Raw genomic sequence first — 17961 nt, forward strand, 5'->3', positions numbered from 1 at the left:
AGTTCAGGGCATCGGATCTACCCAAGGAGGAGCCCATTCGTTGGCGAGCGGTAGTAGTAGTCAAGATCGTCACTGGAACCGATCAAAGAAGAGGACATCTTCTGATTTGGAGGAGGTTTCCTTTACACCACCGTTGGTTGGAGTGTCGCCACTTAAGGTAATCATCTCTCCATCTTTTTCCCTTTTTGTAAAATTTTTTTTTTTTACTTTTTCCTTTTCAGCCCCCGTTTCTTGAATTCCGTCAAGAAGGTGTTGGTAACAATTCATCACCCGAACTCGAAGCTGATGATATAATCTCAAACAACAAGAGTGACGAAGTAGCTATCAGTACTCCAAGACAATTTGCCCCCAGTGGAGGTACTTCGTCAATGCATAAGAAGGAGCTGACTAGTTCACACGAAATTCGAAAAAGGCCTAAGGTGGCATTGGTTTCAGAATTTCATGGTCAAAAGTTGATCCAGGCACATCGAAGAAAGTACTTGCAAAGTTTGTGGATGGATTTCCGCGGACAGATTCTTGACACTCCAATTGAGCAGCTCTCTTCTTTAAAAGAGTGTGCAGAAGAAATCATTGCAGAAATCACAAGAACGGATCCTGCCAATGGTCTCCCTTTAAAAGACCACTTGATGGAATTGTTTGCCAAGGCGGAGGCTTATGATGTTCTAGCATCTTCATCGTGGGAAAGGATGAACAAAGAAACACATGCAGAACTCCTTTCCAAAGCGACCGTCCAACTTGAGAAAGTTAAGGCAAAGGGAGAAGAACTGACTCGTCATTTGCAAAGTCTTGAAGAAGAGTTGCAATCCATTGAAACCAGGAAGAAGGTTCTGCAACAGGAACTCATCAGTTTGGAGAAGTAAAGCCTGGAAATCACCTCAACTATCGATCAAAAGCATGAGACCTTCAAAGAGATCCAGGTCGAAATAACCCAAGCGCATGATGAGCTATCTTCCATTGAACAGACCAACATCTTAACTGATGACGCTGTGAAGGAACTTGAGGACATGATGTCTGCACTTGAATCATATAAAGTAGCTGTAGTGGAATACAAATTTGATATTTAGGGTTTCCACCATGTTCTTCTTTTTCCTGAATTCTTTTGTCATTCATCATTTTCTTTTTTTTTTCATGTAATGAGTTTCTTTTTTTTTCAATAATAAAACGCTTTTCATTTCTTATCTCTTGTTTTTTTTAAAGAGAAAAGAACTCAAATGGAGCATTTTATTATGTTTTTTATTTTTTGGAAAGAGAAAATTCCTTTTTTTTTTACAAGGGACAAGGATTTGATTTGGAGTGGTGTAACTGAACTTAGAAGTTGCCCTCCAAGCTGCCTACGTATCCCAACAAGGGAATCAAGTCACACGTAGTTCCTGCCGTTCACATTTTAACCTCATGCGGGCCAGGAGTATCTATTTGTTTACCACCTTAGACTTGGTGGAGTGTTTCAGCATTTTAACCACATACTACACTATTGGTGGTTGCCATCCACAGTTTTAGCTCATGCGGGCCAGGAGCATCTCTTTGTTTACCACCTTAGACTTGGTGGAGTGTTTCAGCAGTTTAACCATATACTACACTATTGGTGGTTGCCATCCACAGTTTTAGCTCATGCGGGCCAGGAGCCTTGCGCTGTTCCGATTACGCATAGTACCTTTTTAGGTACTTACCATTGATGGGGCCAACCCTTAATCCATCTTCAGCAACCAACTTGTATGAGCCATTTGTATATACTTCTCGAATGACATATGGACCATCCCACTTAGGAGTAAACTTTCTTTGTCCGCCATGAGTGAGAATGATTGGTCTCCGAACAGCGAGCACTAACTCTCCAATTTGAAAAGAGCGAGGTCGGACGTGCTTATTGAACGCTTTTGAAAGGCGAGCCTGATAGCACTCAATCCGTTGCTGAGTTTCCAATCTCTTTTCGTCGAGTGCTTCTAACTTCTCGAGGCGAAGACGGACATTATTTTCTTCACTGAGCCCTTCTTGAATCGCAATTCTTAGCGAAGGTATTTGACACTCAAGTGGAAGAACAGCTTCAACACCATAAACAAGTGCGTATGGGGTCGCTTGCGTGGGAGTTCGAAAAGTAGTTCGGTATGCCCAAAGTACTTCTCCAATTCGAAGATGCCAATCCCTTCTCGATTTATTCACGACTTTCTTCAACAGATTACATAAGGTCTTGTTGAATGCTTCAGCGAGTCCATTTGCGGCAGCGTAGTACATGGACGAATTGTATTGCTTGAAATGAAACTTTTCGCAAAGCTTGTTCATTGCTACATTGCAAAAAGGCTTACCATTATCGGTGATAATATAGCGCGGGACTCCGTACCGATAAATAATGTGCAAGCGAATAAAATCTGCTACATTCTCCTTTTTGACCTCTCTTAGGGGAACCGCTTCAGCCACTTTAAAAAGTAATCTGTCACCGCCAAAATGAAAATGTGTCCACCAGAGGACTAACTATATCCAAACCCCAAGCGTCGAATGGCCAAGAAGCCACAGTTGGGTGTAATGGTTCAGGAGGTTGATGGATGAAATTGCCATGGAATTGACAAGCTTGACATCTTCTAGCAAAGTCAATGCAGTCCTTCACCATTGTTGGCCAGTAGTATCCCATTCTTTTAATGCGAAAGTGTAATTTCGGGCCAGACTGGTGAGCACCGCATATCCCAGAGTGAGCCTCCTCCATTGCTTGCATGGCCTCATCTTCTCCAAGACATCGTAGAAACACCCCATCGAATGACCTTCGGTAAAGTGTCCCTTTGTAGTAAATGAAACGTGGTGGTCGACGACGTATATCAACCATTTTCTTAGGATCTTTTGGTAACTTCCCATGATTAAGATAATCAATGATGAGGTGACGCCAATCCTCCTTTTCGATCTCATGGACAAAAATATGATAAGTATTTTCTTCCTCACCATCACCTTCTTCGTCAAACATCGGAGGTATGACCCAATTCTGACATATTGAAATTTGATTTCGATGAGAAGGTAAAGTGATCATGAACGCCACTTTTGCCAAAGAGTCAGCTTGTTGGTTGAAATTTCTAGGGATATGTTCTATAGTGACACTATCCAAATATCCCATGAGTTGTCTTGCATACTTATAATATGGAATCAATTCAGGTTTCTTGACATCATCAATTCCAAGAAGTTGATTTACCACCAATTTTGAATCACCATAGACTCTAAGATGCAACTGCTTCATGTCTACGGCCGTTTCAAGCCCAAGAATCAACGCCTGATATTCGGCCACATTGTTTGTACACCGGCGTGTTAAAGTGAAGGAGTACGGCAATACATCTGCTTCAGGAGTATAAAAGACAACTCTCGCACCAGCTCCGTCACGGTGAGCAGCTCCATCGAAATACATTGACCACGGGGATTCGACCATAAACACTTCTTCATCGGGGAGTTCATCAGTCAACTCCCACTCAGCAGGTATGGGATGATCAGCTAAAAAGTCTGCCAATATTTATCCTTTGACAGCCTTCGCAGGTACATAAATAATTTCGAATTGTTGAAACTGGAGGTACCATCTCGCGAGCCGATCAGATAGTACAGGTTTTGCCATCACATATTTAATGGGATTAGACTTAGATATGAGTCGAATAGTGTGTGCTTGAAAATAATGTTTTAACTTCTGAATAACAAATATAAGTGCCAAGCACAACTTCTCGATGGGTGAGTAATTCAACTCATTAGGTGTCATCATCCGACTCAAGTAATACAGCGCATGCTCCTTCCCTTCATCATTTTCCTGAGCAAGTAAGGCCCCAATCGATCGTTCTTGAGCGGAAATATAGAGAATCAATGGTTTTCCTGGGACGGGTGCAGCCAACACTGGGGGATTCATGAGATACATTTTGATGCTTGTAAAAGCATTCCTACACGGTTCATCCCACTCGAAGGGCACCCCTTTCTTCATCAGTCGACTGAAGGGTTGGCATCGTCCGGCCAAATTAGAGATAAACCTGCGGATATAAGCCAACTTCCCTTGAAGACTCTTCAATTCATGAATATTTCGCTATTCAGGCATGTTCATAATGGCATCAATTTTAGATCGATCGACCTCTATTCCTCGCTGATGAACGATGAAACCGAGAAACTTGCCAGAAGTGACTCCGAATGCGCATTTCAAAGGATTCATCTTCAGTTGGTATCTTTGAAGGCGTTGAAAAACTCTTCGAAGGTCTTGAATATGATCCTCTCGCTTCTTTGATTTCACCACAAGGTCGTCGACGTAGCACTCCACATTCTTATGGAGCATATCATCAAAAATTCTTTGCATTGCCCTTTGATATGTCGCTCCAGCGTTCTTCAAGCCAAACGGCATCACTTTATAGCAATAAATTCCCTTGGGGGTGCGGAAGGCAGTGAGCTCCTCATCCTCGGGCGCCATACGTATTTGATTGTAGCCAGACGATCCATCGAGAAAAGACAGCGCTTCGTGCCCGGTTGTAGCATCTACCGTCAATTCTATGATGGGGAGAGAAATATCGTCTTTGGGGCAAGTCTCATTTAAGTCTCGAAAATCAACACAAACTCGGATTTGCCCATTCTTCTTCCTTACAGGGACAATGCTTGAAATCCATGTTGGATATTTTACTTCTCGTATGAATCCGGCTTCAATCAATCGATTTATCTCATTTTCTATAAGAGGAATCAATTCGGGCCGAAAGCGCCTCTGAGTTTGCTTGACAGGTTTTGCTCCTTGCTTGACAGATAAATTGTGAACAGCGACTCTAGGATCCAAACCGGGCATTTCTGAGTAATTCCAGGCAAAGACATCTTTGAACTCAAGTAGCAAATCAACATACTCCTCTTCTTCAGGAGTCATACAAGAACTTATGTAAATTGGGCGAGAGTCGTCAATTGTGCCAAGATTAATCTCCTTTAGCGCATCGACTGTATTCTTTACTCCTTGTTCAAATTCAGCGGGAGCGTCATCTGCATCTTCTTCTTCCTCTTCAAGATCACTGATCGTAATATGATGACAGGAAGCCATGCTTTCTTGACCCTGTTCTTCAAAAATAGTTTCAATTCTTACATTGAATAAGTCTCCATAGTGCATGAAGAAATTGGAGACTCGCTTTCTTGGCCCGTTCTTCTTTATTAGAGTAAGATTTTCTTCCTTGGCAACTTGATACTCTTGCTTTTTACTGTCTAATCTTTCATAGACAGGTGGTTTCAAATTTTTCGGCCGCGGGCCAAGTCTGTCAAATACAGAAGTACGCTTTGACTTGTTCCCTAACCTATCAAACACAGATCTCTATCGGCTTGTGACCTCCACTTCTTCATTCACGTAATTACAACTTGCCCTTTTGATCATTATATGCACTGGAGAAGGTGGTTGATAACCAAGACCTCTCGATGAACTTTCAACATTATAGCCTTTTTCTTTCAACATTTTCTGCGTAGGTGTTAATCCATGGGTCTTCTCGCCCGTCACCTCAGGAGGGAGTTTTCCCAATGCATGCTTCTCATTTGGGTTATAACCGGCCTTAGCAAGAAGTCTATATGCGTTTGGATCAAAACCTTCTTGAGTCCGATTAGTTGGTAATGAGTAATGTTCTACTGCCGGTTCTTCTTTGGGACGAACAAATCCTTGCAAGCTCACTTTCTCACCCTTAACCGGCTCTATTTTGGTGAGCGGGACATTTAATGTATCACTCCTGATAAAAGAGGATTGACCTTCTTCTCTCTTTGATCTTGGAATATACCGTAAAATGGGTAGCTGATGCCAAATGGGTAAGCTTCATTGACACCTTCTCTTATGTGATTAAGTACAAAACTGGCAAGACAAATGTGGTAGCTGATGCCTTGTCATGTAGACACTCCTTGCTTGCCTGTCTTGATGCCAAGCTACTTGGGTTCGAAATGGTTAAGGAACTCTACACGAATGATCATGACTTTGGTAATATCTATGCTACTTGTGTTAAGAACCCGCATGGAAAGTACTTTTTGCATGATGGATTTCTATTCCATATAGATAAACTGTGTGTGCCTAACTCTTCCATTCGTGATCTGTTGATTCGAGAGGCACATAGTGGTGGTCTCATGGGCCACTTTGGCATTGCCAAGACTCTGGCCATGTTACAAGAGCACTTTTACTGGCCCCATACGCGTAGAGATGTTGAACGCATGGTTGGTAGGTGTGCTACTTGTCACAAGGCAAAGTCTAGGACAAATCCATATAGATTGTATACCCCATTACCTATCCCTCACCATCCCTGGGTTGACGTGTCTATGGACTTTGTACTGGGTTTGCCTAGATCGCCAAGGGGTAATGATTCCATATTTGTGGTGGTTGATAGATTTTCTAAGATGGCTCATTTTATCCCTTGTCACAAAACTGACGATGCATCTCATATTGCTCATTTATTCTTTAAAGAGATTGTCCGTTTGCATGGCATGCCTAGGACTATTGTTAGTGACAGAGATGTGAAGTTCCTGAGTTACTTTTGGAAGACTTTGTGGTCCAAACTGGGCACTAGGTTATTATTCTCCACCACTAGTCATCCACAAAGTGATGGACAAACTGAGGTTGTCAATCGCACACTTGGCACTTTACTTCGGGTATTGATTAAAAAGAATCTTAAGTCTTGGGAGGAGTGCTTACCTCATGTTGAATTTGCCTACAATCGCACTGTGCATAGTGCAACACAATATTCTCCCTTTGAGATTGTTTATGGCTTCAACCCCCTGACCCCCCTTGATTTGGTGCCCTTACCTTCCTTTGAGCACACAAGCTTAGACGGGAAAAAGAAAGCTGAATTTGTGCGCAGGTTACATGAAGCCGTGAGGGCGAACATTGAGAAGCGTACGCAGCAATACATCCAGCAAGCCAACAAGCACCGTCGCAAGATGATTTTCGAGCCTGGAGATTGGGTCTAGCTACACTTAAGGAAAGAGCGATTCCCCAAGCAACATCACAGCAAATTATCCCCAAGAGGTGATGGACCATTTCGAGTGCTCCAAAGGGTCAATGACAATGCATACAAATTGGAGCTCCCTGGGGAGTATAATGTTAGTGCAACCTTCAACGTCGCGGACCTAAGCCCATTTCTTGACGAGGAGGATCCAGATTTGAGGACAAATCCTTTACAAGAGGAGGGGACTGATGTGTGCATGGACCAGAGCCCAGTCCGAGTTCCATTGGGCCCAGTCACACGGGCACGGGCCAAGCTCTTCAAAGAATCCCTCCAAACCCTTGTTCGAGTTGTCCAAGATCAACATGGAGCCCATAGAGATATTGAAGGCTTGGAAAAAGACAATCAAGCAATGTACACCTTGATCCAAACCCATGAAGAATCAAGTGGGCCTCTTTGTGAGTCGGCCAAGTAGGGCCTTGGTCATTGTTATTTATTTTAGTTGGACTAGTTGCATAGTAGAAGGAATGGACTGGCCCATCTGGGAGCAAGATGGCCGACTTTCCCTTAGGGTTTCTTTAGGGTTTTGCTTGTTACCTTTTAGCCTATAAATAGGCTAGCTTTGTAAGGTTAAAGACACAAGTTTTATGAATAAAATTCTTAGTACTTTCATTTTCTTTTTTAGAGAATTCGAGCCTTTAACTTGCTTTGGCAAGGGTTATTGAGCAATCTTGCGTCCTGTCCTTGATTGTTCATCCGACCTATTCCCCTGGAGTATTCACCTTCATTGGAGTGTCGTCTACTACCTAAATCAAATCGTGTCGTCCGTTTGATTCTAGGTTCTGCAAACCAAGCGTTGGACAACCTTGCTAGATCCTTGGGCAAATGGGTCACGTGTCTCGAAACATGTTGATCGAGGAACGTATCACAAAAGATGGCCTTGCTGTAGACCCGGCGAAAGTAGAAGCTGTGGCCAAATGGAAGTGGCCAGAAAATTCCACAGAGGTGCGAAGTTTCCTAGGTCTTGCAGGGTACTATCGCCGATTTATAAAGAACTTCTCGAGAATTGCGGGACCCTTGACTAACTTGACCAAGAAACAAGGAAAGTATATTTGGGATGTTAAGTGTGAAAGTAGTTTCCAAGAGCTTAAGAAGCAATTGACTATGGCTCCAGTTTTAGCTTTGCCCAATGGGAAAGATAGCTACACGGTTTATACCGATGCTTCAAAAGAGGGGCTAGGGTGCGTGTTGATGCAAAATAGGAATGTAATTGCCTATGCGTCTCGAAAGTTAAAACCTCATGAGCTAAACTATCCAACCCATGACTTGGAGCTTGCAGCTATTGTGTTTGCTTTGAAAAAATGGCGACATTACCTTTACGGTGTAACTTTCGAGGTCTATACGGATCATAAGAGCCTTAAGTATCTGTTTTCTCAGAAGGAACTAAATCTAAGACAATGTCGGTGGGTAGAATTCTTAGAAGATTATGACTGTACAATTAACTACCATCCTGGAAAAGCCAACGTTGTAGCAGATGCTTTAAGCCGAAAGGCTCAACTAGCAAGTTCTATGGTGAGAGAGTGGAGCCTGTTGGAAGACATATGTGAGTGGAGACCTCGTCTGGAATCAAAGAAAGTGATTTTTGGGAATATTGAGATGAAGTCGACACTGATGGAGCGGATCAAAGAGGGCCAAGTGAAGGACCCAATGGTGCAAAAGTGGGTGGAAAATGTGAAGAAAGGGGAGTTACCTAACTTTAACCTAAGCCCTGAGGGAATCTTGAAGTTTCGAAATCGGGTCGTGGTACCTAGGGATGAGGAGTTAAAGAGGGAGATTTTTTAAGAATCTCACCGCTCTAGGTATACGGTGCACCCAGGAAATAATAAAATGTACCAAGATCTTAAAAGTCTGTATTGGTGGGAGAATATGAAGGCGGAGATTGCTCAGTTTGTGCAAAAGTGTCTCACGTGCCAACAGGTAAAAGCTGAGCATCAAAAGCCGTCAGGTCTGTTACAGCCTTTAGAGATCCCTGAATGGAAATGGGAGCACATAACGATGGATTTTGTGTCAGGGTTACCACGAACACAAAAGGGGTATGATGCAATTTGGGTGATAGTAGATCGATTAACCAAGACCGCGCATTTCCTGCTAGTAAATATGAAATATTCTTTGGAGAAACTTGCTAAACTTTATATGGATGAAGTGGTGAGACTACACGGGGTACCAGTGAGCATTGTATCCGATAGAGACCCTAGATTTGTATCCCGATTCTGGCAGAAATTGCAAAAGGCTCTAGGAACTAAGTTGAATTATAGTACAGCGTATCACCCGCAAACTGATGGACAATCTGAGAGAACGATTCAAACTCTTGAGGATATGCTGAGAGCCTGTATTGTGGACTTTGGGGGAAGTTGGAGTCAATACCTAACCTTGGTTGAATTTGCATATAATAATAGTTATCATTCTTCTATTCAAATGGCCCTATATGAAGCCTTGTATGGACGACGATGTCGATCCCCAATCCATTGGGAGGAAATAGGAGAGAGGAAAATTATAGATCCGGCCACAATACCATGGGTTGAGGAGGCCTATGAAAGGGTAAAGGTGATCCGCCAGAGACTTCAAACAGCCCAAAGCCGACAAAAGAGTTATGCTGACCATCGAAGGAAGGATTTGGAGTTTGAAGTAGGGGATAAAGTGTTTCTTCGGATTACCCCATTGAAGGGAAAAAGGGAAAAGGGAAAAAGTTGCAACCACGATATATAGGACCTTTCAATGTACTCCAGCGAATAGGAAAGGTGGCTTATCGACTTGAGCTACCAGCTAGTTTGTCTAGGATCCATGACATTTTCCATGTTTCTTTGCTTAAGAGATACCATCCGGATTCGACTCACATTTTGCCACCCGAAGATGTTGAACTTGACGAGTCCTTAACCTATGAAGAACGACCGTTCAAATATTGGATCGAAAGGTGAAGGACCTGAGAAACAAGCAGATTCCTTAGGTAAAGGTTCTGTGGAAGCATCATGAAGTGGAAGAAGTAACCTGGGAGCTAGAAAAAGACATACAAGAAAAATATCCCGACTTGTTTACGATGAAAGGTATGAATTTCGAGATCGAAATTCTTTTAAGGGGGAGAGAGTGTGAGGACTCGTAAATTTCTCATATTTTTCTCAAAAATGCCCTTTTATTTGGAAATTATTATTTATTAAAGCCCTACTACCCAATTATTCCACAATGAGTGTAAATAAACCTAGAAAGTAGGGTTTCACTTTTGGTTTCAAGATTGGAGCAAAATTAGGGTTTTCGCGATTTTTCCGCCGGATGAATTTTCGGTACGGAGCAAGAACTAAATTTGGTGACTAAAAGTGACTTTTAAGTGAGAAATAATATGTGATTAGGAGCAATGATATAGAGTTGGTGAATAGGAAGTAAAAACCCTAGTACATGTGTTTTTAAGAAAAATGGTGCGAACCGACGGGTACCGTGCACTACCGATTGAACGCACCACTTGATCACCATTTTCTTACCACACAAGCTCATTAATACTTGAGCAAAATATCTTCCCATTTGCCAGCTAGCTTGACCGAAATTTGGGGTTAGAAATAGCAAGGAAAAGAAAGAGAAAAATGAGAGGAGGTGGTGGCGCCAAGTGTCGCCACCTAAGGGTTTCTTGACCAAGAGATTAGTCTTCCTTCTTATCCCCAATTTTTGCTCCTTTTCCTTCATTATTTCTGCGGCTTGGCCGACCAAGAGAGGAGAGAAAGAGAGAGCAAGAAACAACTTCCTTCTTCTTGATTTTGGCCATCCAAGTGAGAAATTTAAACTTCTAAACCGATTAAAGTGTTAGTTGGTGAGTTGGGAAGCTAGTGGAACTAAAAATTTCCAAAGGAGGTGGAGTATCACTCTTCCAAGCTTTGTCTTTGAGATCTGGACTCCAAGCTAGGAGTATCATCTGGACGAGACCACTAAAAACACTATACTTGTTTTGGTGAGTGTTTTCAAATATCGAATTGCACTTAATACTTGTATTTGATACGTGACCAATGTGATTACATGTTATATACGCGAAATTTTAGGGCAAGAGTGTACTTTATCGCACTTGCCCTAATCCAAATTGCTATTGTTCCATGATTTCACTTGAAATGCTATACATGCATACAAATTTTATCTTGTCTGGAATTCCAGAAACCCTGAGGCTAGTTAATCTAGTCGAGCCGGCAAGGGCCTGGTCGATTAGATAACGAACCCTGGGTAACTAGTAATGTCGAGTGGAGTGTATCTCCTCGGCAGAACGGTATACTCGAGTATTACCACCCGTGTCTCGTGTGGCGTGCGGGCCCGGAAAAGGGGGTTGATTGGCGGACGGAGACTGGCATGAAGTGGGGTGTTATTTTTTGACTAGTTATTACTTGAAAGTTGACGGAGTGTCAACTACCAACCGATCAAGCTGGAATGGAACCGAGAGATGAGATACTGTATCCTTATATGTGAACGTGAACTTGATATTTCTTGACTAGCTGAAGTAATATTTCTCTGATTTGACTTGTTTGCTCGATATTTTACTATTACTTTGCTATCACTTGGGTTGTTGACCAATTTGATATTTGGAACTTCACTGAGCTTTGGCTCACCCCGTTAGTTTTGTTTTCCTTACAGGAGTACGAGCGAGGCGTGAGACGTGTAAAGGCTAGCGTAGTCTAGTTGTTTGTGACTTTTGACTTTTGACTTGTACTCGCGCTATTCCTCGAATAGAATGTTTTGTACTTGGATTGTACACACTTTAAACTAGTTTGGGTATATTGAGACTTTGTACCTTGATTTGTACCAATGTAAATTATAAGTTTGAATTGTGAATGTTATTCATGGGTCATGGATGTATGCACGTGCTACAAGTGAGTGAATGAGTCCTGGCGAGAGCTGGGCAGGCGGTCCGCCGAACCCTTTGGTACGCCTTAGGGGGAGGTGGGGTCGTCACAATGAAGAGTCAAGTTATATACACCATGATCCAAGCCCATGAAGGCTCAAGTGGGCCTCCAAGTGAGTTGGCCGAATAGGGCCTAGGTCTTAGTGTTAGGGTACGATTAATTAGAGTTGGATTAGTTTGTTTTAGTAGAGCATGGGCCGGCCCATCTTAACCCAAGATGGCAGAATTCCCTTTCCTGTTTCCCTTAGGGTTTTAGTAACCATTAGCCTATAAAAAGGCTTGCTTTGTAAGGTTTGATGGTAGCCATTTTATGATAATAAACTTTGTTTTTGCTTCTCTTACATGGAGAGTACAATTCCATTACTTGCATTGACAAGGGTTCTTGAGCAATCTCGTGATCGTCCTTGATTGTTCTACCGACTTATCCACTTGAGTAATCACCTCAATTGGAGTCGTCCATTTGATTTTAGGTTCCGCAATCCAAGCGTTGGACAACCTCGCTAGATCCTTGGACAAACGAGCTACGTGTCTTGAAACGAGTTGATCGAGCACCGTATCAGTTGGCTTCAGAGCTTTGGTTGAGGTATCTTCCTTTATATCCGTTATTTTGTCTTAGTTTTCCTTGTTTCCGCTGCCTTGTCTTACAAAAAAAAGAAAAAAAATTCCTGTCCGTGTGTTTCCTTGTGTTGCAAGTCTGTCCGATGTTTGGTACTTCGTTGTTGCGTCCAATTTCTGGTCATAAGTTGTGCCCAATCTGACCATGATTTGTACCATAGCTTGGTGAAAAAATTCTGTCCAAAGTGGTGTTACAAATCTAGCCGAAACTTGCCTAGTGTTGTTGAGTCGTGAATTTGTTCATCGTACAACTCCAAATCTGTCCAAGTCGTGCGTTATTGTTATTAGTTCTAATCTGACCGAGTTTCATACCTTTTGTTGCACCAATTCTACCAAGTCTTTGGTCATAGCCGAAGCCACAAGAAAAGAAAGGGCGACGACTAGGGTTTCTTGTGCGGCTAGGGTCTTGCGCAGCTAGGGTTTTCCTCTTTGCTAGAGCTCATTATTTCGCATCAAATCTGCCATGCATGTGTTGTTGTTGCCATTGACAATCTGACCGCATCTTGTATCCTTGTTGCACCCAAATTCTGTCCAAGTAGATAGCCTAAGCCGAAGCTACAAGAAAGCAAGTGGGCGATGGCTAGGGTTTCTTGGCGGCTAGGGTTTCGTTTGTGTGCAAGAGTTCTTGTTTCCAAATCTGTCCAAGTTTTGTTTGGTTCATCCAAGTTGTTTTCTTAACTTTCTAAATTGAATTTTGACAAACTTGTTGGTATTTTGTGAATCTGGAAGAGAGCCTACAAGAATCTTGAGTTTCTTGGATTCCTTGACCATAATCTTGAAATTCTTGGAGTTCTTGATAGTTCCCATTTGTGTGAATTGGCCGAACCCAAATCTGGAAAAAAGGAGACTCCATTCGGCCAAACCTTGTTTTGTGTTGTGGTTGTTAGCTGTAGTAAAAAAAAAGGGCAGAAAACAAAAACGAAAAAAGAAAAGAAAAGAAGAATCGGTGCAACCGAATTGTTTGGGAAAGGGAACCAAATCTGATTTGTGCAATCTTTCTTGGAGTAGAATTTGGAAGTTACCAAAAGTTGCTTCAAGAAGATTACCAAAAGTTGTTTCAAGGAGGTTACCAAAAGTTGTTCAAGAAGAAAAGGATTCTCAAAAGGTTTCCGAAAAACTAACTTGTTTCCAAAATCAATTAGGAAACTAAGTAAAGCACTTGGATAACTCTTTGTACTCACTTGGACACTCTCTCTCCTACCTTTTAGGACACTTTCCTATATTCTCTCCTACCTTTTAGGACACTCTCCTATATTCTCTCCTATAATTTAGGACACTTCCCTACATTCTCTCCTACATTTAGGAATACTCTACTACAAATTAGGATCTCACTCCTACATTTTAGGAAGCTAGGGTTTCCTTTCTTTGTGTCCTTTTCATTGTTGCCCGCCACCATCCCCTTCCAAAAGTCGACCATTACTATTCCATTTCCTTCCATATTTGTGACTTACCTTCTTGATTACTCTTGTGGAAAAAGTTGGTGACAAGTTTTGGACTTGAGCGGCATTTCTCATCCACCTAAACCAACAGGTACTGGTACTTGGTAAGTTCATTAGAGTGTTTTTGAGTGATACACGAGTGATGAGCACATATACGTGAGCTTGTGTGTCATGAGGAATCTCTTTTTCTTTGCTAATCATTTTGGCAGGCAACGTAATCATGCCTAGGGGAGTTTCATCTTACTCATACAACCCAGAATTCTGGGAGAATGAGCCTCTCAAGAGGAGGGGTTCCAAGAGGCCTACTCCCAAGCACTCTAGTTTCATACAACCTAGTTTACAACATGAGTTTCATTCACTCCAGGAAAAGATGGAACGTTACCGTGCTTCGTGTGTATATGAAAGGTATAAACGAGATTGTGATGAGTATGAGAAGGAGCAAAGAAGTTTGCGCGGAGCATCTAAATCGAGGTCAACCTCAAGCAAACGAGATTCATCAAAGAAATACCTTGACAATCAAGACAACGAATTTGAGAATTTTTTAATTGAGTCAAAGCTTTGTGAAGCAAAGGATGAATTCCGAAGTCGGACTAAAGCATTGGTTGATTCTATGATGGAAAGACTTAGCCAAGTGTCGGATTATAGTCCCTTGTTGATTGAAGAGCCGTATATGAATGAGTTGCAGCCGAACCATGAATATGAGCTAGACAAAGAAAATCCGAACTCAAGTGCAATGAATGAACAATGGGTCGAGAAGAATGGAGTGGGAAAAGGCAAGAATAATTTGGCCTTATTGATGAGTAAAGAGGAGGAGTTGGCCATGTTCGCAAAAGTTGAAAGTGTGGACGTTTTGTTTGCTAACAAGCTAACATGTGTTTTGTTTAGTACCTCTTCCTTTGTGCAGATTAAACAAAGTCAAGTAGAGTTGGTCATGGCATGTTCCATTCCCAAGTCACTTGGACACTTTGCGAGTTTCCATGGAGTTTGTTTTCTAGGAGCTAAACCTCTTTGGCCTCAATTCATGGAACCATGTCAGCTCAAACCTGTCCACACCATTGGAGGATTGATTCGAGCTCATGTTAAAAGGGAAATTCCAGATTCTACTACTTGTTCTCTACCTATGGCTCATTCCTTACCTTTGCCTTACTTTGAGCATGTTACTAGCACTAACTCCTGTCGCTCTCATGTAGGTGTTGAAGAGAAGTGTAAAAGACTAGCACTGGAACCTCAAGTTGAATCAATTGGTGGAAGGAACATTGAAGTGTCAAAGGGAGTTTTCACATTTAAATCTTGTTCACCTTCTTACCATTTAGTTAATAATGTACCATTAGTTCTCTATCCAATTTCTGAATTGTCTCAAGTTGACAGTTATCTTGTTTTTATAGGTTGTAAAGCTGTCCAAAATTTTCCAACTATGACTAAAGAGTTGCAACCTGATTTCATGCTTGTTCCAGCTGCATGTTGCGTGAATGCATGTGATTCGTATAGGGTGAACTTCATGTCATTCCTGCCGCTTATGTTGGGTGGTGCACGCAAGGGTGTTAATCAAGATCCGAGATATCATGGGTGGCTCAGTGTCCCACCTCCAGAGTGGCAAGTTGTGCCGATTCAGTGCCTAGGGCCGAATTACACCACCTTGCACAACCAGGTTTGAGGCTTTTCTAGTTTCAATGAACATCGTTACGAAGTGCATGTGAATGTTCGCACTTGAAGGCTAATTAGCGAGCCTTGGGTTGTAACCTGGAACGTTCACAAGCCTTATACACGTTTCTTCCTACCTTGGCGAATGTCCTTGTTTGAGAACCCCTTGAAGCTAACCAAGAGACATGTGCACCGAATTATCCTAATCATAATATATGCAAGTATCATTCAATCTAAGAGGGTCAATATGTGGAGATTTGAGGTGTCATGCTACTAACTCTTGTTAGTATCATTCATCTCTATCCAGATTTGAGGACAAATCCTTCTCAAGAGGAGGGGACTGATGTGTGCACGAATGGCGAGATGGATGGCGGCCCTGACCCAAGGCTTTCATAGAGATATTGAAGGCTTGGAAGGAGACAATCAAGTTATCTACACCATGATCAAAGCGCATGAAGAGTCAAGTTATCTACACCATGATCCAATCCCATGAAGGCTCAAGTGGGCCTCCAAATGAGTTGGCTGAATAGGGCCTAGGTCTTAGTGTTAGGGTACTAGTAATTAGAGTTGGATTAGTTTGTTTTAGTAGAGCATAGGCCGGCCCATCTTAACCCAAGATGGTCGAATTCCCTTTCCTGTTTCCCTTAGGGTTTTAGTAACCCTTAGCCTATAAAAAGGCTTGCTTTTGTAAGGTTTGATGGTAGCCGTTTTATGATAATAAATTTTGTTTTTGTTTCTCTTACATGGAGAGTGCAATTCTATTACATGCATTGGCAAGGGTTCTTGAGCAATCTCGTGATCGTCCTTGATTGTTCTACCGATCTATCCACTTGAGTAATCATCTCGATTGGAGTCGTCGTTCTACCGCCTTCAATCAAATCGTGTCGTCCGTTTGATTTTAGGTTCGGCAATCCAAGCGTTGGACAATCTCGCTAGATCCTTGGGCAAACGTTCTACGTGTCTCGAAACTAGTTGATCGAGAACCGTATCACAAGCAGCAGTAGATGACTCTGGAAAATTTAACGCAACACGATGCAACAAATCTGGGATTTGTAGATAGAAAACTAACATCAAGAACAGATTTGCGACGACTAACGATGGACAGAATTTTAAGACGACGAACTGAACACAAAACGGACAGAGAATGAACCCTATATGGCAGGGTTCAACAATGCAACAACCAAACGGGATTACGGACAAGATTGAGACACAAATACAGTCAGAAATTTGATGCAACAAGGAAGACTATACGGCGGACAGATTCGTATCTCCCTTTTTTTTGTTGTTTTTCTTTTGGATAGCAACGAAACACACTTTGGGCAGAATGTAGTGGACAACAAATCACAAATACCGAACAGATTTGACGGCAACGAAGTACAAAGAACTTCGAACAGATTTGAGACAACAACTCAACAGCGCAAATAGGAATTGACGCAACAAGACACAACAAAAGGTGGAACACACTACGCGGCAATGGCAAGAAATTATACGGACAAAGGTTTTTTTTTTTTTTGAATAAAGCACAACAAGGGCGAATAGATTAGAGCAAGACTCAATGACAAGAACACAAACGACACAAACAAATTTTTTTTTTTGGAATAATGTAGTGGAAATAATGCAAACCCTAACGACACAACTATGAAACACAAGGATATAACGAGAGATACCTTAACCTAACCTCTGAAGCCAACTGATACGGTTCTCGATCAACTTGTTTCGAAACACGTATCACGTTTGCCCAAGAATCTAGCGAGGTTGTCCAACGCTTGGACTGCGGAACCTAGAATCAAACGGACGACACGATTTGATTATAGGCGGTAGAACGACGACCACAGAGGTGATTACTCTAATGGATAGGTCAGTAGAACAATCTAGAACAAGACGCAAGATTACTCAAACACCCTTGCCACCAAGAGCAAGTAAGGCTCGAATCTCTCTCAAGAAGAAGAATCGAAAATAAGCAAACTTTATTAAAAAACCATCTACCTTAATGCTTACAAAGCAAGCCTTTATCGAAAAACTAGATGGTCGGCCACTCCTTGGACAAGGTGGGGCGATCCATAGACTTAATAAAAAAGGGCCTAGTGGTTTGGCCATCCCTAAACAAAGGTGGGCCGAATCCATGGCTAGCAAAAAAGACTAATCTAAACTTAGGACTCCTAACACTAAGGCCTAATCGGCCATGGCCCACTTGGCTCTTCACGGGCTTGGATCATCGTGTAGACAACTGGGTTATCACCTTCCAAGCCTTCAATGTCTTGATGAACTCCTTGTTGGTCTTGAACATTCCGCAAAGGGCTTGGAGTGATTCCTTGAATTGCTTAGCCCGTGCACGTGTGACTGGGCCCAATGGTACTCGAACTGGGTCATTGCGTGGGCCAAGGTTCGTGCACACATCACCAAGGAAACCCTTCACCACTGCAAGGGAGTACAAGAAGATGTTCAAGAGGAAGGTGAAACAAGT

At 42.2% G+C, this 17961-nt stretch overlaps 2 protein-coding genes across 2 annotated transcripts; both read right to left on the reverse strand.

The window, feature by feature from the left end:
• Nucleotides 1-886: 886 nt before the first annotated feature.
• On the reverse strand, nt 887-2274 carry LOC140015910 (uncharacterized). The gene is made up of 2 exons (XM_072068744.1): nt 1668-2274; nt 887-1011 (listed from the first exon to the last, which is right to left on the reverse strand). The coding sequence occupies exons 1-2, from the start codon at nt 2272-2274 to the stop codon at nt 887-889; spliced, it is 732 nt and encodes a 243-aa protein (XP_071924845.1).
• Nucleotides 2275-2425: 151 nt separating this feature from the next.
• LOC140015911 (uncharacterized) lies at nt 2426-5011 on the reverse strand. Its single transcript, XM_072068745.1, has 2 exons — nt 4117-5011; nt 2426-3468 (listed from the first exon to the last, which is right to left on the reverse strand). Exons 1-2 carry the CDS (start codon nt 5009-5011, stop codon nt 2426-2428), a joined length of 1938 nt encoding a protein of 645 aa, XP_071924846.1.
• Between the last annotated feature and the right edge of the window lie 12950 nt (nt 5012-17961).

This window comes from Coffea arabica, chromosome 10c, assembly GCF_036785885.1.
Source record: "Coffea arabica cultivar ET-39 chromosome 10c, Coffea Arabica ET-39 HiFi, whole genome shotgun sequence".
In the NCBI taxonomy this organism is placed as follows: Eukaryota; Viridiplantae; Streptophyta; class Magnoliopsida; order Gentianales; family Rubiaceae; genus Coffea; species Coffea arabica.